At 39.7% G+C, this 25,731-nt stretch overlaps 1 protein-coding gene across 1 annotated transcript in view; it reads right to left on the reverse strand.

Annotated features, from left to right (window-relative positions):
• LOC124803348 (DNA polymerase theta) overlaps positions 1-25,731 on the reverse strand; it is a 347,939-nt gene that overhangs the window by 50,329 nt on the left and 271,879 nt on the right. Inside the window, exons 19-20 of the mRNA XM_047264537.1 lie at positions 14,312-14,535; positions 10,493-10,691 (exon numbers count right to left, since the gene is read on the reverse strand). Coding sequence (XP_047120493.1) covers positions 10,493-10,691; positions 14,312-14,535 — 423 coding nt within the window. The remainder of the gene's footprint in view (positions 1-10,492; positions 10,692-14,311; positions 14,536-25,731) is intronic.

Raw genomic sequence — 25,731 nt, forward strand, 5'->3', positions numbered from 1 at the left:
TAATAGAAAACACGGAATTTTTAATAGAAAATTTAATTTGTAAATAATAGATTTCAGCTATCAGTCGTCCTTTTCAAATTTTATTGACAGATCCAGATTTCAGCTAGAAACTATATCTGCCAATAAAATTTAAAAAGGATGACTGATAGTTGAATTCTATTATTTACAAGTCAATATAACAGTCGCTGTATGCAACAGCCTTCTGAATGGAAGGTAACCTGAGAAAATATAATTCTATTTGTTTCAATGTCATTTTTGAGCTTGCATCTTGTGTACAAGTTCGGTAATCCTGGGGCTAATATTATTGCTCAAAGGTACATGCATATCAGCACTTACTTTCAAATGATTCGTGGGCTTGTTTTCTTAATTACCAGCAAAGCAGAAAACCCTTGTTCACATAAATAAGTTGTGGAGAAAAGCACAAGATACCATAAAGTGATATCTCAAATTTTAGTTTTTGCAATTTTTTTTTTTTTTTTTTTTTTTTTTTTTACACCAAAACTGCTCATGAAAATCAGATTCAAACGTGCTCTTACAGCTCCTGTCATTCTGGATTTCTTTTGCAACTTTTCCAGTATCAAGGCTAAAAGGGGTGCGAATCAGTTTTTGGCCAACTTTTGCTTCTGTTTTATTATGTTGTGGGAAGTAATGATTTACTTCATCAGCAAACATTTGAAGACGACCCTTTACATTTTCTTATATGTTTGCCCTAATTGCGTCACAGTTTTTATCATGAACAAGTGCTTTTAACATCACAAATGTAGAATAATTGTTTTTGCCAGTTTTACCTATCGATAATTGAAATTTGCAACTAAAAGCACGAAGTTTATCTTCAAAGATAAAAACACAGTGTGGGCGAGAAATGGGCTATTTTAATTAGCCTCTGGAAGTAGAATGGTATACTGGTAACACTGAAATGTTTGTAATATGTTACAGGTGGGTACGCCGCTTGCTGAGATGGAGCGCTGCAGTGGACATGAATGTACTGTGGCTGTGAATGCCTTTTACAAAAATTGTGACTGTGTTGTTGCTGCTAGATGGGAATACCATTAACATTTCAGTCTTAGATGGAATGATCCTGTACCATGAGCACATGCAGTCAGTTACGGATGACAAACTTAGAAGCAACAAGAAGTGTACTTACGATGAAATCGCCAGTAAGGCTCAGAAATTGTCAATCACAGGAACAAATAGAGAAGGTTCAAAACATAATCAACAGTCCAAAGCGTTCTGTGAGATAAGCTGCAGTAGTAGTGGGAATGTCCAGTTGTAGTGTGCACAGAATTTTATGAAACGATTTAAAGTTGCAATTATACAAGATAAAGGTTGTGCAACAGTTAAATGAAAAAGATTATGAAAAGCAAATGACTCCATCTGTTGAACTGTGGACTGAAATTAGAGGCAATGAAGACTTCTTAAAATTTCTGTGGTTGCATGACAAGGTACATTTTCATCCCAGTGGTTATGTCAACCATGGACCTGGCCATTGGTGGGGAGCCTTGCGTGCCTCAACGATACAGATAGCCATACCGTAGGTGCAACCACAACGAAAGAGTATCTGTTGAGAGGCCAGACAAACGTGTGGTTCCTGAAGAGGGGCAGCAGCCTTTTCAGTAGTTGCAAGGGCAACAGTCTGGATGATTGACTGATCTGGCCTTGTAACACTAACCAAAATGGCCTTGCTGTTCTGGTACTGCGAACGGCTGAAAGCAAGGGGAAACTACAGCCGTAACTTTTCCCGAGGGCAGGCTTTACTGTATGATTAAATGATGATGGCGTCCTCTTGGGTAAAATATTCTGGAGGTAAAATAGTCCCCCATTCGGATCTCCGGGCGGGGATTACTCAAGAGGACATCGTTATCAGGAGAAAGAAAACTGGCGTTCTACGGATCGGAGCATGGAATGTCAGATCCCTTAATCGGGCAGGTAGGTTAGAAAATTTAAAAAGGGAAATGGATAGGTTAAAGTTAGATATAGTGGGAATTAGTGAAGTTCGGTGGCAGGAGGAACAAGACTATTGGTCAGGTGAATACAGGGTTATAAATACAAAACCAAATTGGGGTAACGCAGGAGTAGGTTTAACAATGAATAAAAAAATAGGAGTACGGGTAAGCTACTACAAACAGCATAGTGAATGCATTATTGTGGCCAAGATAGACACGAAGCCGACACCTACTACAGTAGTACAAGTTTATATGCCAACTAGCTCTTCAGATGACGAAGAGATTGATGAAATGTATGATGAGATAAAAGAAATTATTCAGGTAGTGAAGGGAGACGAAAATTTAATAGTCATGGGTGACTGGAATTCGACAGTAGGAAAAGGGAGAGAAGGAAACATAGTAGGTTAATATGGACTGGGGCTAAGAAATGAAAGAGGAAGCTGTCTGGTAGAATTTTGCACAGAGCATAACTTAATCATAGCTAACACTTGGTTCAAGAATCATGAAAGAAGGTTGTATACATGGAAGAACCCTGGAGATACTAAAAGGTATCAGATAGATTATATAATGGTAAGACAGAGATTTAGGAACCAGGTTTTAAATTGTAAGACATTTCCAGGGGCAGGTGTGGACTCTGACCACAATCTATTGGTTATGAACTGTAGATTAAAACTGAAGAAACTGCAAAAAGGTGGGGACATGGATAAACTGAAAGAACCAGAGGTTGTACAGAGTTTCAGGGAGAGCATACGGGAACAAATGACAGGAATGGGGGAAAGAAATACAGTAGAAGAAGAATGGGTAGCTTTGAGAGATGAAATAGTGAAGGCAGCAGAGGATCAAATAGGTAAAAAGACGAGGGCTAGTAGAAACCCTTGGGTAACAGAAGAAATACTGAATTTAATTGATGAAAGGAGAAAATATAAAAATGCAGTAAAAGAAGCAGGAAAAAAGGAATACCAGCATCTAAAAACTGAGATTGACAGGAAGTACAAAATGGCTAAGCAGGGGTGGCTAGAGGACAAATGTAAGGATGTAGAGGCTTATCTCATGATAGGTAAGATAGATACTGCCTACAGGAAAATTAAAGAAACCTTTGGAGAAAGGAGAACCACTTGCATGAATATCAAGAGCTATGATGGAAACCCAGTTCTAAGCAAAGAAGGGAAGCAGAAAGGTGGAAGGAGTATATAGAGGTTCTATACAAGGGCGATGTACTTGAGGACAATATTACGGAAATGGAAGAGGATGTAGATGAAGATGAAATGGGAGATACGATACTACGTGAAGAGTATGACAGAGCAATGAAAGACCTGAGTCGAAACAAGGCCCCGGGAGTAGACAACATTCAATTAGAACTACCGACGGCCTTGGGAGAGCCAGTCCTGACAAAACTCTACCATCTGGTGAGCAAGATGTATGAGACAGGCGAAATAGCCTCAGACTTCAAGATAAATATAATAATTCCAATCCCAAAGAAAGCAGGTGTTGACAGATGTGAAAATTACCAAACTATCAGTTTAATAAGTCACAGATGCAAAATACTAACGCGAATTCTTTACAGACGAATGGAAAAACTGATAGAAGCCGACCTCGGGGAAGATCAGTTTGGATTCCGTAGAAATGTTGGAACACGTGAGGCAATACTGACCCTAAGACTTATCTTAGATGAAAGCTTAAGGAAAGGCAAACCTACGTTTCTAGCATTTGTAGACTTAGAGAAAGCTTTTGATAATGTTGATTGGAATACTCTCTTTCAAATTCTGAAGGTGGCAGGGGTAAAATACAGGGAGCGAAAGGCTATTTACAATTTGTACAGAAACCAGATGGCAGTTATAAGAGTCGAGGGGTATGAAAGGGAAGCAGTGGTTGGGAAAGGGAGTGAGACAGGGTTGTAGCCTATCCCCGATGCTATTCAATCTGTATATTGAGCAAGCAATACAGGAAACAAAAGAAAAGTTCGGAGTAGGTATTAAAATCCATGGAGAAGGAATAAAAACTTTGAGGTTCGCCGATGACATTGTAATTCTGTCAGAGACAGCAAAGGACTTGGAAGAGCAGTTGAACGGAATGGACAGTGTCTTGAAAGGAGGGTATAAGATGAACATCAACAAAAGGAAAACGAGGATAGTTGAATGTAGTCGAATTAAGTCGGATGATGCTGAGGGAATTAGATTAGGAAATGAGACACTTAAAGCAGTAAAGGAGTTTTGCTATTTGGGGAGCAAAATAACTGATGATGGTCGAAGTAGAGAGGATATAAAATGTAGACTGGCAATGTCAAGGAAAGCGTTTCTGAAGAAGAGAAATTTGTTAACATCGAGTATAGATTTAAATGTCAGGAAGTCGTTTCTGAAAGTATTTGTATGGAGTGTAGCCATGTATGGAAGTGAAACGTGGATGATAAATAGTTTAGACAAGAAGAGAATAGAAGCTTTCGAAATGTGGTGCTACAGAAGAATGCTGAAGATTAGATGGGTAGATCACATAACTAATGCGGAGGTATTGAATAGAATTGGGGAGAAGAGGAGGTTGTGGCACAACTTGACTAGAAGAAGGGATCGGTTGGTAGGACATGTTCTGAGACATCGAGGGATCACTAATTTAGTATTGGAGGGCAGCGTAGAGGGTAAAAATCATAGAGGGAGACCAAGAGATGAATACACTAAGCAGATTAAGAAGGATGTAGGCTGCAGTAGGTACTGGGAGATGAAGAAGCTTGCATAGGATAGGGTAGCATGGAGAGCTGCATCAAACCAGTCTCAGGACTGAAGACCACAACAACAACAACTGTCAATGCTGCGGTAACTTTCCAATTATGAAACTGTACAGATCACGTGCTTTTGAGGTGAAGAACACATTGAGCCATGTTTGGAGTGCATTTTCACCTGGAAAGGAAGTTCCTTGAATATTGTTAGATAGAAGATGGAAAGGTGAAAATCTGAGAGGGCAAGATTGGGTGAATAAGATGGGTGTAGAATGACTTCCCAACTCAGCTCCTGTATATCATTTTTTCTTTAGTCAGTCTAGCAGAATGAGGGCAGGCATTACAGTGGAGTAACACCACTTCACACAGTCTTCCTGAATGCTGTACTTGGATTGAATCTGCAAGACCCCTCAGCTGTTGACCACAAATGTCAGCAGTGATGGTTAAACATCGGGGGTGCAATTTGTAGTACATCTCACCATTCCACCAGATGCAGAACATTTTCTTTTGTGGATATGGCCACCTGCCGATTTTCGTTATTTTGGCTTAGAGCATATGGCACTAGTACACCCGACTCTTGAACCTTCCCATCGCATGCAAATGTCACACAGTGGTGGAATGACCACAGTTTATTACATCTGCCAGTTCTTGAGTACACTGATGTGGATCATTGTGGGTTAATACATTCAAATGATCTTCATCAAACCCCAAAGGTCTTCCTGAATGTGGAATCACTAATATCAAAATTATCTTCCTTAAAATGATAATACCACTTTGCTTCCATGGTCTGTGCAATGACACTATCCTCATACATTGTGCAAATGTTTCTATCTGATTCCACTGCTGTTACCTCTCTAGTGAATTCAGGCAAAAGAATGTTTCAGAAGTGTTCCCATTTCTCCACTTGGCAATCCATTTTTTAGCATCCACATGTGCACTCACTATCTCCAAATGATAATATGTAAACTCAAATAGCAATAAATAAAAAATGACAGTCACTAAATAAACCCATAGCAACTGGAATACCAACACGCTAAACAAAAACACTACAAACTTTTGCACCAACATAATACAATGTGTTGTTAATGCTGATTGATTCTAATGTTCTATTAACGTCACTAGACTGGAGTGCGATCCTAACACAGCTGAGGTGTCATATGTATGGAAACCAATGAACTTTCCCCACATGATGTTAAGTTTCTGAAACAATTCTGTTATTGTTTTAATAACATCCATACATGTTGTCATCATATAAAATGCAGGCAAATATGAGTAACTGATGATGAAGGTTCCTCGGGTCTCCAGCCTGACTAAGAGAGTTACCTACTGATGACAGACCTGTAAGAGATAAGCAGTGTTTGAACGATCAGAGAAAATATCAAGTACTGTGTACTGAAAACATCATAACATGATGTTAGACGCATCCTAATGGCAAAAGTAAAATCTTAAAGGATTTACAGTGGTACATGTGCACAAGTTATAAATGTTATAATGAATCTTGATGTGAATATACATAAATTGTACCGTATATGAACCCAACATATCAGCAACACATACATATAAGATTATGTATGCTTAGATTAAATCAAATGATGGTGAACTGTAGTGCTTATTTTGTATAAGTTATGTAAAACTATATATGTTTTGATGAAACAGACATCAAGAGGAACTACTCAACCATCAAACTCTCGGGGTGTTCTGTAAAAAGATTACATTTACATGTGTTACAGCGAATGAAGGTGTGGGTGCTTACAATGAGTCAAACATTTTTGGTTCATTTGTAGCAGCGAGGAATGCTAGACTTTCCTACGAGGAACCACATAAGGTGAAAACATTTATGGATTTATCTGAAATTTTGTGAGATCTCATAGTGATGCTGAATGTACAGGCTGTCCTTGGTCACTGAAATATGTGACGTACGTCACGGTACCAGTATCACAGGTCAGAAATGACAGGCCTTTTCCTTGCAGCATCGGAAACTCTCAACCACGCACTCGCCTGTTCACACTATCCTATGAACATTTTGATAATACGAAATTTATTGTTCTGTGAAAACAGACTGTACTGCCCAGCCATGTTGCACCAACGGACTTAACCCTCCTGTTACCAAGCTTTTTCACACCTCTATTTTACCAAGCGGGGTATCTGGACTACCCCAAAAGAGTTTTGTATTTTATTGTAATATTTGTTCTCAGATTTCATTATTTCCATTGAATGAGTTTATTTAGTATTGAAAAACAGCTTTTCAGGTTATTAGAAGTATTTAATCAGATCACAGATGCAAATTACAATTTTTTTTTAATATCATTCACTAAATTCAGTACTCAACGAACAGATAATTAATAATCTATGTATCTCAACAGTCACTGCAGTACAGTAACACAAGACTTTTTTCAACTTTTCAGTCAAGTACATTTTTGCACTGCATGCACTTCACAGTAACAGTTTCTTCTCTGTGTATATCACAAACAAGTTTCTTGCTCGTTACACAACAGAATCTTGTTTTCCGATCTTCGTTTCTCTTGCAATCTTGACATCGTTGTGGTGTTGGTAAGTTGGAACACTGAGTCTGGATCATTACTGTAGGACTTGCAATACCACAAGTTTCCAGTGCATCTTGTACATGTTTATGAAGACCACTGATATTTTTGGCTCTTTCTTCCATGTTGCCTTTGCTGAGTCCAAATGCCAATCCAGTCGTGAAGAGTTTACATCGGCTTTGGTTATTCTTCTCCCATTCAGGATATCTTTGAGTGTACAGAATATATGCACTCAGTGCTGTAATATCTATCATTTCCATGAAGATTCTTAGTGGCCACCGCCTCGTTCCTCTAACACAACTGTCATTTTGTCCCCATTATCTACAGCACCTTTGGTTTTGTTGTAGCGCAGTATGATTTCAAGTTTGTGTTCACTTTCTTCCCCACTCACTTGTCTCTCATTACGCTGAGTAGAGAGTAGCATTACTGCCTTTCCCAACCAGTGTCAAATCATTTGTGAAACCAAACATTGAAGAGTGAACTTTTCTCTTTCTGTTTGGCAAGAATTCCTTCGGAATCTCTTTCTTATTGAAACGCAAGGTACCAACCAATGTCGTGTTTTGTTTTAGTAGTTCAGCAGCCAATGGAAAACTGGTGAAAAAATTATCAGTTGTTACACCATGACCATTATTCGGAAATGGTTCCATCAAAACAACTCTCTGTCCTTGATTCACTTCCTGAGTATTGTCCACCATTCCTGTGTAAATTTGGATCCGTAATAAGTAAGATGTCTTCACATCAGCACAAACCCAAATTTTAATGCCATACTTGCCAGACTTGCTCTTCATATAAACCCTAAAAGGGCAGTTTCCTCGGTATGTTGCTAATCGTTCATCAATAGTCACATATTCATGAGGATAGAAGTTCTTGCACAAGTTAGATTGAAATTTGTTGAACACTACTCTGATGGCTTGTAGCTTGTCCTTGGTTTCATAAATTCTCTGTGCTCTTGTGTCTCTGTTGTCAAATTGCAAGAATTTCAGTATAGACAAAAATCGGTCTCTTGACATGGCAGCAGAAAAGAATGGTTGCCAAAGGGCAACATTACCTCCCCACAGATCGGAAGCACTTGTGCGATGTCCATGAGTTCAAGCAGCTCCTATTAGAATTGCTAATACAGCGTACACTTTAGTTGCATTTATCTCTCTCAAATGGTTCAAATGGCTCTGAGCATGGCTCAATATCCAAGGTCATCAGTCCCCTAGACCGTAGAACTAGTTACACCTAACCAACCTAAGGACATCACACACATCCATGCCCGAGGCAGGATTCGAACCTGCGACCATAGCAATCGTGCGGTTCCAGACTGCAGCACCTAGAACCGCTCGGCCACTCCGGCCGGCTATCTCTCTCCATGTCGTTTTGTTCAAGGAATGAGCTGCATTCCACAAAGAAATTACTCGTTTGGCTTCCCAGTTCATTTCTTCTACAATGACGCTCACGATTTGCGGTGAGATAAATAATAAAAATGACTCTGTTATTGTTTTGATTGTTTTTCCATCATTCACTGTGCCAGGTGTTACATACAAAATGTTGCGACGTCGATGCCACCTGCCTTTTGGTGGTTCACTAGAAAATTGTAGTCCACTTCTAGGAACAAACAAATCTCCAGTGTCTTCTTCTTCATCATTATTCTCTTCTTCTTCTTCTTCTTGTTCACGTGAATGTGTAGTGTCTTCTGATATTTCATCATCAGCTTCATCTGATGCTATGTCAAGAGTTTCCATATATTCATTCAGTTTATTATCAATGACCCATTCATTTTCATCATCACTGACATCAGAATTGTATAGAATTTCCATGATCTCTTCGCTAGAAAGTCCTTTGGACATCCTTACTTGCAAATGAAATACTGACTCGTGTAATGTCAGCTCAACAGTGAACGTCAAATTCAAATCAACAATAGTAACCATCAACAATAACAAATATTGGGTCTATGGCAAAACTCAACAAAGAAGATGAATGACAGATATATTTCCCAAAATCTTCTTTTTCTACAAATAAGAAAATAAGACATTTCATACTAAGTGGGGTAGTCTCACAATCCCACCAATAAATGACTTGAATAACAATGACAGTCGTGGGTGTGTATTCAACGTCAATCATTTTAGTACAAAGCCATGAAACCACAGGCATGTGGCCCTTCAAACAACATTATTATAGGGAAAAAATCAACCTGGGGTAGTCAGAATACCCCCTTGGTAATGCGAGGGTTAACAAGGTATGCTCAGAATGTGTGAGTGTGGCCTTGCAAGAGGCATATAGTAGTTACTCCGCAATAATGGAGCAATGGACTAACTCTGAACACGCCCTCTGTTGCAGCATGGGCTTCAAAAATTAAACTTTCAGAATACGTAAACAAAAATGTAAAATAAGAGTTTTGACATGTCTAATGAAAACATTAAAATAAGATTGGCTAAAGATACAATATAAATTAAAACTGAAAATAAATTTTAATATGTTATGATTGTATCTACAAACTATCCTGCTGGAAGAACATTCACAACTGAGCATTATACCAGAGGTTGAAAATATTGCTTCACTTGTAAAATTCTTTTATTGTCTAATGGTTGGTTTCAGGCTCTTATAAGTCATTCTTCAGATGTCATAACTTGGTGCTGTGGCCCCCGAGTGCCACAGTGGACGTGTACTAGGCGCGGTGTGCTACCTACGAGCGCAGAACAGGGAGTCCTCCCTAGTGTGGACGAACCCTTTGAATTCGAAACTCTATCACAGCACACTGTTTCTCATGCACTGACATAGTTCCATTTACACACCACCATGTCACACATAACAATTTGGAGCCCTCTAGTGGCAGAGGACTGAAAATATGTAGACATGAAGAATTAAGATGTAGAATGTTAATAACATTTGTTTTATTTGAAAAGTTTTAAGAGTTCTCACATAAAATATTTGGAGGCATTACTTTTCAGCACACCCTCATAGTTTTATTCATCCTCTCAAAGGGCCCTGTACAAAAGCAGACACTTTGTTTCAATTTCCTCTATTATTGCCCCTCTGATACCATATTTTCTTTTACAGTGTCAATTCACACATGATCCATTTTAGTGCTGCCAATGTTTATCATTTAAAAGTGCACTAACAATGCTGGTAATATTGCCTATCATTCTCCCAAGCCTCTACCTACATGCTTTCGCTTTTGTACAAGTCTGATAGGTTACTTTATAAATATCAAGATAATATTTTTACAGTTCATCTTCAGTCTGTCTTCTTACAGAGTGTTGCAATAGGTTCATAATTATATTAAAAACTAGCTGTTCTCCTTAGTTTTAGCAACTCACCTTCAAATACTTGAAGCAACTTGTTTTCAGACAACAGTTTGAACTGAGCGTTCACAGTGTGCCATGTAACTAAAGCCTCAGCAGAAGAACGCAGCTGTGCTGAAACGGAGCTACTGATATTTAGGGCTGGGCTGCCAACACCACGGATGGGACCAACTAGGACTGCAACCTGGCTCACCTCTGGGCAATAATGTATTGCCTTAGAAATAAAAAGAATAGAACGTTACATGATAAAACAGGGCAGCAATAAGAACTGGCAAAACTTATGGACAAAATTCTTCTTTTACACTTGCAATGAAAAAAAAAGTTATTTCTATTTAAAAACTAATGAATAACCTTTCTCTAGAGAGAAATTAATAGCTTTGTTAAAGACACTATTACCCACGATAAATTACAAAGAAATTATAAGATATGAGCATTTCAATAACGTAACTCCACATAATCCTTTCCCTTCTACAAAAAATTGAATTATTTTTTCACTATTGTTCCCCTTCTCTTGTAGCAACTTCTTTCATTCTATTTTGAATTTTTACTTGGATGTGTGTGCAAGATTCACCTTATAAATTAATCTGTGAATCTCCCAATCCAGATTGGATAAAGTCATCAATCAAGCTATTATGGACACATTTTTCTGGTCTTATTCAGCCCTACAATGCCAGTTATAGTTATATCGGTCCCAGCATACAGCTTTAATATAGCAATACCTTTAACAACTGAAATACCTGATTGCATATGGTATACATATTACTACTTTTAAACAAATAAATCTGGTTTTAGGCTACTCAATAAATCTTTTAACACTAGCAAAAGGCAGCTATGTTCTCCTATAATACATTATTTTCTGTCATGATGCTCTTCACTTCAGTATCACCACATATTCCCACACACCTGTAGTTTCTAAAGATTAATATCAATAATACCTTGGCATGTAGCACCACTCTTATTATAATGAAGACTTTTGGGTTTTTAATGCAGGACAAGTGACAGGTGCTAAATCAGTGGTTCACATCAACTGTTATTAATATATTCAGCATGTCATTCTCTTTAAGACAGAAGGATTTCTTACAAAAGCTTTAATTTGCTAAACCCCAAAACGGTGAAGCCAAGGAACTTTCAGTAGAAACATCCTGTCCAGTTGTCATGGCACTGACAGTATTCACCAGACCATAGCTGAGGAAAAAAAGGCAAACTAAACCTGTGAATAGCTAATTCTGGTTTAACCCTCTGTGCAGTTCATGTTTGACACCAACCTTGTGGTATTCCAAATGTAACTTTTAGCTTGTTACTGTAAGATAAGTTCAGCTACTTAGCTGCAGTGCATGCTGTTCAGCAGAACGCAGCTGATATCAATGCCTCATGTGTTGCTCTGTATTATAGATCATCTACTCCGCCCCCCTCAAAAACAGGTCCTATAAACTGAGCTGATGCAGTTACACTTCCAGCACATCCCAAAACTCTCTTTCCCTGATTCTTCACTAGATCCTACCTTAGTCATAATTCCACCCCCTTTTTTCTCTATAGCCTGCAAAAGAACAATTCCATTTCTTGTCAGTGTATTTCCTTTCCTCCCTCTTGGATTCATAGCTTTCTGATCTTCCATGCACTCACTTTATTAATTAGATATAGTTATCTTTCATTATTATTTTATGTTCATTAGTTTCATTTTCTTCATCTGTTTCCCTTTACCTCTCATGCATTCATTTTTTTTAACTGGTTGCTTCAGTCTGTCCTCTTGATTTTACTGTATGTAAGACTGTACCTGTCTTCAGTCACCTAGTTAGCTAATTGTCTGCCCCTGTATTCCTCATTGTTATCCTGCTCCACCTTTCTTTCCCAACTCAGTGCATTTGTATTCATTAATTTTCTGCTCAGAAAAAGTAGGATGATGAGGAGAAGCTACTATATTTCACTCACCACTTTGCTTTAATGAAGAGAATGGATCAGTTGGTTCTTTTAATTATTGTTTATATTGAATAATCATTGTTCCTTTTACTTCGTGTTCATTTTTCTTACCTCTTGCCCACATTTTATTTTTCATTGTGCTGCCATTCTTCAGCTTAATCATCTCTCTGCACCCTGCAGTTTATTTTTCTCTCTTACATCTGACAGCTGCTTAAAGTACATTGTTAGTTTTTCAGAATATGAAGGAAAAGAGGAAAGATGTAACACCAAAAAATACAGTAATCAAGGTTTTCACATGAGTCCATTCAAACTTAACTCCACAACACAAGAAGATGAATAAATGACAATTAAAAGCAGTCAAAATACACTCCTTAAAAAGTTCTTACTATCCGCATACATAATTTGATAATCTATGTCTTTGTCACTATCTACAACAGGCAAAAAGCCAGGGAAGATTATGCCTACTTGGTTCTCCATCATTGCACTATTTTCACAAATAAATCATACCTACAATTAAACATCTCATAAAATTGATGCAGTAAACAGCTTCTAACCAACAACATGGACAAGAAAATATAGTACAGATACACTATTCTACAAACTTCAAAAAAGTTTTGCATTACCCCCGTTCCCAGAAATCCTGAAGATTGGCATTGACTGTGGATATTGTATCACAGACACAGTCCCTTTGACTGTTCAGAGATGTCACTAAACCCACCCAAAGCTGTAAACAACCATACACGAGCAGTGCCTATTAGACAGAGAGGGTCCAACAGCTGATCAGTTCCAGTCATTCCACCAAGAAGGAAATACACGGCTCATGTTGTCTGTAGTTTAACCAAGCCTAGGCAGTCAATACTGTAATTCAATCGCATCCAGGAAGGGCTCTCAACAAGGGATGTGTCCAGGCATCTCGGAGTGAACCAAAGCGATGTTGTTCGGACATGGAGGAGATACAGAGAGACAGGAACTGTTGATGACATGTCTCGCTCAGACCACCCAAAGGCTACTACTGCAGTGGATGACTGCTACCTACAGATTACGGCTCGGAGGAACCCTGACAGCAACACCACCATGTTGAATAATGCTTTTCGTGCAGCCACAGGACGTCGTGTTACGACTCAAACTGTGCGCAATAGGTTGCGTGATGCGCAACTTCACTCCCAACGTCTATGGGAAGGCCCACCTTTGCATCCACGACACCATGGAGCATGGTACAGATGGGCCAAACAACATGCCAAATGGACCGCTCAGGATTGGCATCACGTTCTCTTTACCGATGAGTGTCGCATATGCCTTCAACCAGACAATTGTTGGAAACGTATTTGGAAGCAACCCAGTCAGGCTGAATGCCTTAGACACACTGTCCAGCAAGTGCAGCTAGGTGGAGGTTCCCTGCTGTTTTGGGGTGGCATTTTGTGAGGCAGATGTGTGCCACTGGTGTTCATGGAAGGCGCCGTAACAGCGAATCGGTAGTGCAACTATATCGGCAGCATATTGGCGAGGCATTTGTCTTCATGGACAACAATTCGCACTCCCCTTCCCCTTGTGCACATCTTGTGAATGATGTCCTTGAGGATAATGACATTGTTCGACTAGAGTGGCCAGAATGTTCTCCGGACATGAACCTATCAAACATGCCTGGGATGGATTGAAAAGGATTGTTTACAGACAACGTGACCCACCCACCACTCTGAGGGATCTATGTTGTATCGCCATTGAGGAGTGGGACAATCTGGACCGACACTTCCTTGATGAACTTGGAACTGAGGTGATGCAAAACGTTTTTTGATGTGTGTATATGACAGTAGAACATAACTGCAGGTCAAATATCTGTGTCAGTTTAATTAAATTATCTTAGAAAATGAGTAAGAAATAAAATTAACAGGGTGTTCTGAAATGCCACTCAAATCTTACCATTGCTTGCAAATTTTTTTCTCTTCCTTCTGGATTAAGCAGCCAGTCAGCAATCTTTGGATCACAAGTCAGACCATGAAGTCGTATACCAAGGCAGTTATACAAAGCTTTGTACATTTCTTTTCCATCAAACACACTTACTGATTTCTGGCAAGTGGAATTTGTGAGCATTTCTTTAAGCAGCAGAATCCTTTCTTGTACAGGAATGGCATCAGAGCTGTTACCTAAGAGGTGGAATATATTTAAAGAGGATTGGTGATTAACCACAACTAAAAAGTACTAAGATTAATTTGTAATTGCAGGGTCATGATATTACTGGAAAAAAGATATAAAGGAGATAAATGTCTTTTGTGTTCAATTACATTGTTTCATTTGACTTATTTTCATTACATGGAGACTGTGTTGTGTACCTAACATTTCATACTATCTACAAGTACATGGTGTTGTTGATAAAAGGGAATAATTAGAAAAAATAAAGCAACATTTAAAACTTTATTTCAAGTTTAAAATGTTTTGAGCAGGATTGCAAAGGCACTAAACATCACTTTTAAAAAATCATAATGGTCAAATGCTGTGCATTTTGCTGCATGCATTCAGTGTGTCATTACTGTAGGTTTCAAACAGTGGGAGAAAAGTTTCACATGGAATGTTGGTATTTCTTCTTCAGTATCTGTCTTGATCTGAGCTAGGGTCCTTGGCTTAGTCCAGGCCACTGCGCCCTTCAGATACCTTCATAAAAGGAAGGCACAGACAAAGAGGCCTAAAGACCAAGGCAACAGTGTTAGCAACCCCAAACAAACACTGCACTATTGCCGTAGACTGTGAAAGGTGCCCTGATCCCATTGAAACCATTCATCTTGAATGTCAGTATTTAGAAATGTAGGGATCTTCAAGCTGAAAACATTTCTGACATGTTCAGATAATGTTTAGATGTCACAGCGACAGTGGCACCTCAGTCATCACCAAAGAAGTAAGAGCCCATCATCCCACAATATATCAGTGCAATCCATAGAAGTACTTTGTAATAAATGCTTGTGAAACTGAGCAGGGTTACCTTGAGCCCAGAAATGAAAGTTCCACTTATTCACAGAACCACCTCAATGACAATGGGGTTCATCAGACATTGATTGTTTTCGAAAGAAGTTTGTACCTTTACTGACTGCAGTGAACAACTGTTCACAAATTTGCAGGTGCAGAACATAGTCATTAAGTCTGAGGTTTGTTCAGATGAAAGTCAAGCTAATGAAATATATTTTGAATGCTTCAACATTTGAGCCGAAATAAAAGGCAGTTAATGACAAGGATGCTTTCATGACAGCATACAAGGCTTTTTAATCAAAGCTGAACCTGTCTCTTTGTGCTGCTATCAAAGTGTAAATGTATCAATAAAACATATTTACGGCAACTGCAAGCTCTGCACTCCCATGTTGACTAAATATCTGTTCCTATTACACAGTTTTATGCCTTTCTACCAGTTCTCCTACTGCTATATGGTTAACAATATCAATTACAAATTTTCCTGTTTCTCTACGGCAGCTATCACATTTATGATAGCACACTCAATACGAAATACATTCATGTGACATTTTAAGAGGAGTATCATGCCTTACTAAGTGCAGGTTCATTCCTATAGTACAAAAAACTTATTCACAGTATTGAACTGTACTGCGTATTTATAAACAAAAATAATCAATTTGTGGAAACATAATGTAATTGGATGGATAAGAAATCTACTCACACAGAACAACACACATATAAAAGATATTAAAGTCTGCAAGCTTTCAGAGCCAGTGGCTCCTCCTCCTGGCAGAAGGGTTGAGTTGGGTTGATTTAGGAGGTCATTGGTCTCATCGGATTAGGGAAGGACGGGGAAGGAAGTCGGTCAGGTCTTGTCAAAGGAACCATCTCAGCATTTGCCTGGAGCGATTTAGGGAAATCACGGAAAACCTAAATTAGGATGGCCAGAAGCGAGATTGAACCATCGTCCTCCCGAATGCGACTCCAGTGTGCTAACCACTGTGCCACCTCGCTCAGTGCAGAAGGGTTGAAGAGAATTAAAAGGGGTGAATGACAAGAACTGGTGAGGTTTAGGAAAGGGAGTAGAGCTCAGAAAAGTTGTGCAGAACCCTGGGAGACGGAAGACTAACATGATGGGATGAGAAGGAAAGACTGATTGTTGGAGACTGCATCAGACGAGATTTGGCAACCTGAGAGCTTAAAGGTGGAAGATAGGGTAACATGCAAGACAGAAGTTACTGCCAAAATATTGTGCACTAGTTAATAAGAGCGAAAAGCTAATGCATTTTATGTGATGGGTGGGAGGGACTGGCAAAAAAAATGACAGGTCAGGAAATGAAAGATGCAGAGAACTGAAAGGGAGTGAAGAAAGGAATAGTTACTGTGGACAAATGCTGAGAACAAAGAAATTAACGTAAATTAAGGCCAGGTGGGTGGCAAAACAAAGGATATGTTGCAGCACCGATTCCCCCCTATGGTGCTCTAAGTAACTGGTGCCCAGGAGAAAAATCCAGGTAGCATGCGTGGTGAAACAGACACTAAGGTCACAACTGTCATGTTTTAGAGAATGCTCGGCAACAGTACAAAGTGTGTTGCCAGTATACACCTTCTCCCTATGCTCATGCATCCTAACTAATACTTTGTTAGTAATCATGCCCATGCAGAAAGCCAAACAGTGTTTACATAATAGTTGGTATACAACAAGTTTCATTTTGCAGTTGGGTCTGCCTTTGCTAGTTCATGTTTTGTCAGTTACAGAGCTGATATAGGTGGTGGTAGGAGGGTGCATAGTGGGGACCATCAGGGTAAGAACCATAAATAAGGTAGGGAAATGGGTGCAGAAGGAGCATAGGGTATGACAAGGACATTGTGGAGATTGGGAAGGTGACAAAAAGTTATTCTATATGTGGTGGAGAAAATTTTGGACAGAATGGACCTCATTTTAGGATATCATAGCTGTGTTGAAGTAGCTCAAGACCAGAATAATACTGAGTTATAAGTGTTTTACTCCCAAGTTGTTTTTTCTAGGGATTAGCAGTATCAGGATTGGATACGATGGCCTGGGAAATTTGCTTTTGAACTAGGCTGGTGAGGTAATTACGCCCAATGAAGGATGAGTTGGATGGGTGGATGGATGGAGGTTTTAGATGAGTGTCAGAAAAATACAAAAAACAGGAAGACAAAACAGCACGTACGACACAGGTAACAAAAGTTAGAAAACTATGAGCATATCTACACAGAAGCACGGAATGAAGTATTGCATCACTAGTAAAACATTAAATACACAGAAAGAAAGTGGTATAAGGAGCTAAAACAATATGGCAGATGGATGTGGCTGGCTGACTAGAAGATAAAAAAAAGTAGGAGCCAGCCACACTGCAACACACTAAAACCCCCAGCCTAAAAGTTTAGACCAGTGTCCAGACATATCACAAAACTTTAAAAGTTTTGTCACACTTGTCTCATCATCAGCTAAAATAGAGGGTAGATCCCCACCAATATTTGCTTCTGCCCTTGCATCACAGTATAAAATGCACTCTGTTAAAATAAGGGGGATAGAGATGGCAAACCAAAATCATCACAAAATGGGGGATCCTCTCACCAGACTAAAAAGCTATGTGTGAGAGGGCAGTGCCCATTTCTAAGACGGGAGGGTCATTTCATCCCTCCTGAGCAACTGACAGGAGGAATGTCACAGCCGGGTTCTTGACTTCACCAACCACAGCTTATTGGCCATCACCACCAGCCATATCTCATCTGACAACTGCATATACTTCCTATGTAGTGCAGAAGTGACGGCCTGCAAAGGGAATAGGACACACTGCCACATCCTATCCTTTGCAGGTCTCCTTGGCAGCCCAACTAGCCTGTTCATTTCCCTGCATCCATACATAACCTGGTACCCAGCACAACGATGCCTGCTTACCCCGCTGTTGGAGCAAGTACAGTTGGTCACATATCAGCTAGGCCAACTCCTCAGTGGGATGCAGGTTGTAGAACGATTGTAATGCACTATGGGAATTGGAGCAGATGAGAAACCGGTTGCCCCGAATAAGACGCTTCTGCTCCAATGCCTTCAGGATTGCATGGAGCTCCGCGGCGGAAACTTATACTCCTCAGGAAGGTGAATCTTGGCGACATGGTCAGGGAACAGTAGTGAGTAGCCAAGGGAATTCCCTTGTTTGGAGCCATCAGTGTAAACTACTGTGAAACCGTGATGCATATCTAAAATTTTAAAAAACAGAGATTGGAATGTAAAATCCAGTGTACTATCTTTCTTAAAATTAGTCAAATCTAAAGTAAGTTTGGGTCTCTGGAGGAGCCAAGGTGGAAATCTGCTCCAACCGTGACGTAAAACATTAAGACCAACCACACCCATCTCTAAAAGGTAACCCTGTGCGCGAATTCTGTAGGGCCCCATTGTTCTTTGCCAGTTACAAAAAAAGTCATGCCAGTGGAAGCTGAGCAACAGTATGGTATGCAGGTGTGTATGGTGTGGACAGTGTTTTATATACCTCGTACGCCTTAAGTAGCCATCACCTGACATGAATCACCAACTTCTGTGTGACGACTTGGTATAGGGCTTGTTCTGAATGCCCCAGTGGCAACCAAATCCCTTCATGGTGCACCACGTCCAACATCTTTAAATAGGAAAGGTCTTGCAGACCCATACACCATGCACTCATAATCGAGACAAGATTGCACAAATACCCTGTAAAACCAGAGCAGACAAGTCCTGCTGGCTCCCCATGTACTGTGCTTACGGCATTTTGAAATACTGAGAGCCTTAAGTGATCGTTTCTCCAGGTACTTAAGATGTGGCAACCATGTAAATTTACAGGCAGTTATGAGGGCCAAAAACCTCACTGTGTCTTTAAAATTAAGAACAGTCTCTCATCCCCACTCAGGGCAGTTTAGAATGGAACAAGAACAGTTAAGAAGAACACACACAGACTTATTCGTTGAAAACTTAAAACAACTGTTCTCCATCCATCCATCCAAACATTGAAGAGTTAGTTGCAACTGACGTGTTGTCATTGCAAGGCTGGAAGAAGAGCAAAACACAGAGAAGTCACCCACAAACAAAGTACACTGGACAGGGCTTTGCACTACTGGCTTAATGCTATTAATAGCTATATCAAAGACAGTCACACTTAAAACACTACCTTGAGGGACATTATTCTCCTTCTCAAACCAATCAGACAGGACGAAAACCATGCCTCTAAGTAGTATCGTAGGCTTTCACGATGTCGAAAAGTATACCTAAAGGTGATGCCAGTGCAGGAAACCCTGTGGTATAGCTGCCTCCAGGAGGGCCAGGTTATCGAAGGTGGAGCGATACCTCCTGAACCTAAACTGAAAGTGACTAAGGAGTTGCCTGGATCTAAGATCCAGACAAGGCGACGGTTGACCATCCACTCCAAGGTCTTTCCCATGCAGCTAGTGAGGGCAACATAATGATAACTATTCGGGCACGTCTGGCCTTTCCCAGGTTTTAAAAGAGGAATCAAAATGGCCTCACGCCATGAGTCGGGAAAGTGACCTGACGCCCAATTGGGATTAAAAAGTGTGAGAAGGATATCTTTGTTTCGTCTTGTGAGGTGCTGCAGCGTACTGTAATGGATTCTCTTGTGACTAGGGGATGTGTCATGAGCTTCAGAAAATGCAGAATCCAGCTCCCACATGGAAAATGGGCATTTGTAATCTGCATCAGAGGTGGACCAGAAGTCCAAACAGCTCCTCTGAGCAACCGCTCTAAGTTGCTGGAAACACAGACACTGACTGGCGGTTGCAGTAATTGTGACAAAATAGGCCACCATTGTCTGGGCAATGTCTCACGGATTGGTTTGGAGAGTATACACTTGTATGGACATGGCGTCTGTTCTTTTCGACATGTCCAAAAGAACAGACACCATTGATGACCTGCAGCAGTCTAGAACGAAATTAGAATTATATTAATACCTTCAGCTGCTAACGAGAGTTGATATATATCAATGGGGACAGATGAAAATGTGTGCCCTGACTGGGACTCGAACCCTGGATTTCCTGCTTACATGGCAGATGCTCTATCCATCTGAGCCACCAAGGCACAGACGATAGCACGACTGCAGGGACTATCTCGTGCACGCCTCCCGCGAGACCCACATTCTCACCTTGTATGTCCACACACTACATTCGTAGTGTCCCATCCCAACACACTCATTGCTCATGGAAGACATTCTTACCAAGTCCTGTAAGAGTTTGGGCAATATGTGTGCATCCGCACAGAAGATGGTCATGGCCGGTGTTGCCAGTACTATATACTTATATGGATCTGGTGTCTATTCTTTCGGACATGACAACTGTATTTAATCATGCACCTTTGGTCAAGGGTTTACTTTCCTTCAGATGTAACGTCAACTGGGAATATCACTTCACAGCCCAATCTCAAAACCATTCCATCAGAAGACCTAACATTGGACACTGCCTTGAATAGTTCCAACCAAAATCTCAATTTGACTCATTACCACTGCCTCAAAAACAGCCCTTAAAAACCTTCCAAGAATTCCTCGCATCCAGCATTGCTTCACAACCTTTCATCATGTCCCAAACAACATGACCCTAACCTGTCCTCTGCTCAACTTCAGGCTCATCATTCCCTAAAGGCTGATGACTCCATCATTATCCTACCAGCAGACGCTGTGTAATTTGTACAAAGGGAGTACATATAAGTGAAGGTCTGTGGTTCTGTCCTGATCCCATGCCACTTTCCTTGACATTAATCTCATCTTCACCAATGTTCTGTTACACACTTCTGTTCACATTAAACTTACTAACAAACAACAGTACTTACATTTTGACAGTTGCCATCCTTCCCATGTCAAACTTTCCCTCTCAAACAGCCTTGGCATTTGAGGCAAATATACTTGTTCAGACGCATTTTCTAACAGCAATACACCACCATTCTCAAGCCAGCCCTCACTATGCATAATTACCCCACCAGCCAGGATATCACATCCAATCCTGATACTGCTAATCCCTCCAAAAAACAACTTACGAGTACACCACTTGTCACTCAGTATTATTCTGATCTTTAGTGTATTAATCAGCTACATCAACAAGGCTATGATATCCTAAAATGAGGTCCATTCTGTCAATATTTTGTTGCTGAGCATTCTCTAAAACATGACAGTTATGACATTGGTGCCTGTCTCACAACACTTGCTACCTGGATTTATCCCCCAGGCACCAGATACTCAGAGCAATACAGGTGAGAACTGGTGCTGCAACATGTCCTTTGTTTTGCCACCCACCTGGCCTTAATTTGAGACAATTTCTTTGTTCTTAGCATTTGTTTACAATAACTATTCCTTTCTTCACTCCCTTTTAGTTCTCTGCATCTTTCATTTTCTGACCTGACTATTTTATGCTGCTCCCTCCCAACCATCACGTATAATGCACTTAGCTTTTTATTCTTATTAACTCAAGCATCATATTTTGGCAGTAGTCTCTGGATGACTTTTCCAAATTCTACCCCCTTTCCTAAACCTCACCAATTCTTTTTCTTCACCCCTCCTCCTTTTTTTCAACCCTTCTGCCAGAAGGAAGAGCTGCTGGCTCTGAAAGCTTTCAAATCTTAATATCTTTTATATGTCTATACTCCTGCTGCTGATGGTGGGTGGATTTCTTATCTGTCCATTTGCGTTATATTTTTAATGGTGTATTTACATTCTGCAGAGACAGCCCATAAGTAGATAACACAACGTCCTCATTTTCTATCCGAGTCTATTCATCTTTCAATCCAACCTGTGTGCACTGTTCCTGTGCACATCAAATAGCTAGTCTGATTGGTATTAAAAACTTTTCATTTCACTTATAATTTTTCATTTTACTATGCTCCTGGAAAGTTCAGCAGGATTGTCACTTCCAAAGAATTAGTTTGTTCCTGTGGTACATGGTCTTCTGACAACATGCCCACTATGGACCTATTTTGAATAGCCAGAAGGAAGAGTGCAAGATAAATAATGTGTTGACTACTGGCCAATGCCGAAACATGTCAGCTCTGGGTACAAGCACTCTCTGCCTCCACTTTCAGCTAACAATGACATGATTCTTTTCCTACTTCTTTTTTATAGGTTATTTTCATCATCATCTTATGAGCACTGTGATTTCACAAACTGACCTGAGTGAGACCATTTATACTTTGAACAAGAACAAATAAAGTTCCTTTTTGCTCATGAAAATCTACGCCTTATAATTAAATGGCCTACAAAGGATGCCCACACTATGCCTATTCTCACCAGGGCCCCTTTTGCACCTGTACAGTTCGTTCATGAATTACTTATGTCTCCCACTCAAAATAATAGGCTTATCTGGGTACCTCAACAAATTTTACAAGAGTTTTCAGGTGCAGACAATAGTTAGCTTGTAAACACAACCTGGCTATGCTATAAACAGTACTCCTTCAGGGTGTCCTGCAAAGTTGTTCCTGACTTCAAAATTAAATATCTCAAAAGCTAAGATTGATAGACAGGTGCAACGAACAGATTGTTTACTGTGAAAGCTGTAAGACTTTTAAACAGGAGTTGCAGAAAAGTTTTGAAATAGTTCAAAAATCTGCTAACAGATGGCACTGTAATCACAAATAGTGCACTGCAGCTGAGAGTAATCAGTTCCACCACTCAAATATTAAAGGCAGTTAGTGTACTGAAGGAAAGTGTTGAAATCATGTATCCCATTGTACAATGTGTTTTTCTGGTGCTGGAATACCACCAATTTAAACACATTCACACAACAACAAGGCACACTATTCAAACATGGTTTAATGTCCTGGAAGGACCCAATGCAGAAACCATTCACAAGCTCTTCACTAAATTCCAGTGGATAGTCAATGTGGCTGATGATCTAGCAGGCATAGATAGCCTCAGACAAAATGTAGCTACACCTGATAACGTCATCACAGCAAAATCCAAGTAATTCTATATGAAGGATTGCAACAGAGACTGTTCTGAAGCTTTCTATCGTGCAGAAATATTGAGACAGAGCCTACACGTTTCCATTCAAAATTCAAAGTCACCACGTCATACCTGTGTAAGTTATGTGACTGAAGGCTGACTTTGTGAATCAGATGCTCAAAATGATTGATAATAGAGAAGTTGATGCTGGCTGGATCTGGTTCACAGATGAAGCTGACTTCCACATGAATGGAGTTATGAATTGAAAAATTAACAATTTTGGGGTTCTCAAAAATCCCTATTTGTGTGAAGCAAAATAATTGTATTATTCCAAAGTAGGTGTTTGGGCTGCAGCATGCAGCAGAGGCATTATTGGCCCTTTTTCACTAGTGAACATTATGTTGTAATTTTGGAATAATTTCTTGCCACACAGCTAGTTTTGGAGGATCAACCAGGCACCAAGTGGTTCATGCACGATGGGGCCAACCACATTGCACTGAACAGGTGTTTTGTTTTCTTGATGAATAATTCAGGAATAGAGTCACTGCACTGGATTATTACAAATTTACAGCTGCAGAGATAGACTGTCCTCTATACTCTCCTAATCTGACTGCTTGTGACTATACTTTTTGTGGGGCATCTCGAAATACACAGTCTTCCAGAAAGATCGACACTGTCTAACAGAAACATCCCACCACACTGGACAAGCTCGAATCGGCTATCTGTGGCATCAGAATCCATTTCTGTTGAGACACTACAGGATGTGATGGCAAATCCCATTGTTGGCTTGCGTCACCTCCGTACACCGCGAATACCACAGGCTAATTCTCATTTGTAAATTATTTTATCGAAAAATCAGATTTACAGGTCCCTTAGTTCTTATCTTATATTTGGAAAATATCTTTAAACAAATACCTGTAGCAAAAAGGACAAGTGTGAAAATTGCCACTGATTACTTTTGTTTTCATCTTTCAACAGATGATGAAAACAAAAATCTGCCAGTGGAAGTGAATCAACTTCAAAACCTATAAAGAGAAACATACTATCAAATAAAGGCATAAAAGATGAATAATGGCAAAGAGAGACTTCTGAAATTAATAGTACTACCCCACCCTGGTCCCCTATTAACCTTGCCGAGTTTGATGAATTGTGAGACTCAGTGATGCTAATACTTGTATAGTAGGTGCGACCACAATAGAGGGGTACATGTGGAGAGGTGAGACAAATCTAGGAGGGTCCCCAGCATGGATGACTGACTGATGTGAACGTCTGGGGAAAAAACAAAAACAAGGTGTAACTACAGCTGTTCTCTTCTCCAAGAGAATGCAGTGCTACTACATGTCTTAATGATGATGGAATCCTCCCAGGTAAGGTATTCCAGAGGTTAAATAGTTCCCCATTTGGATCTCCAAGCAGAGACTACTAAGGAAAAACAAAACTGACAGTCTATGGGTCAGAGGAGAGAATGGTAGTTCCCTTAAACAGGTAGGAAGGTTGCAGAATTTATAAAGGGAAGTTAGCTATAGTGGGAATTAGTAAAGTATGAAGGACAGGAAGAACAGGATTTCTGATTAAATGGTTATAAATACAAAATCAAATAGGAGTAATGCAGGTATAGGCATGGCAACAAATAAGAAAATTGGAATGTAAGTTACTGTGAACAGCATAGCAAATACTCTGTCCTAGCCAAGATAGTACCTGGATAAATTGAAGGAATCATAGTTTATCGAGAGTTTCAGATTGAGCATTAGGTACGAACTGACTGAAACAGGAGAAAGGAGTAAAACAGAAGTGAATGGGTAGCTTTCAGAGATTAAATATAGAAGGCAGCAGAAGGTAAAAACAAAAGTTCTAGTAGAAATCTTTGGATAATACTTTAATATAATCCCTGAAAGAAGCAAATATAAAACATCTAAGGATTTGACTGACGGAAAGTGCAAAATGGCTAGAGGACAGATGCACGACTAGGGAAAAGACAGATAACGCCTGTAGGAAAATTAGGGAAACTTTTGAAGAGAAGCAACTATATGAATATCAGGAGCTCAAATATCAGATTTTACACAAACTTGGTAGATACAGTGAAATGAATCCCAATCATTTCTCAAAAACCTTGTCATATAAAATGAAATTAAGTGGTAAGTACATCTTTTGTAGCTTAATCAGAAGATTTGGACTAAAATATAACCAAAATATATTTATTCAATGGTTCTCAATAACTACTTGTCAGCAGTTGTACAACAAATTACATGTGGAACTAATTCAACAGAGATTCTAGCAACTGTAGTTCTGTAAAAACTGATCAAATATTCATAGGTGAAAATGTAAGCATTGAAATCCCATTTTCAACAAGCTAAAAAGTTCGGTATGATTTTATTAGCAAGTATTTTCTAGCTGCTTTGTGTAACACTTCAGTTATCCCTTCACTTTCCAATAAGCTTCTGCTGCACACAAATGACTACATGTAGAGCA

The sequence above is a fragment of the Schistocerca piceifrons genome, chromosome 1 (assembly GCF_021461385.2).
Source record: "Schistocerca piceifrons isolate TAMUIC-IGC-003096 chromosome 1, iqSchPice1.1, whole genome shotgun sequence".
NCBI classification, from domain to species: domain Eukaryota; kingdom Metazoa; phylum Arthropoda; class Insecta; order Orthoptera; family Acrididae; genus Schistocerca; species Schistocerca piceifrons.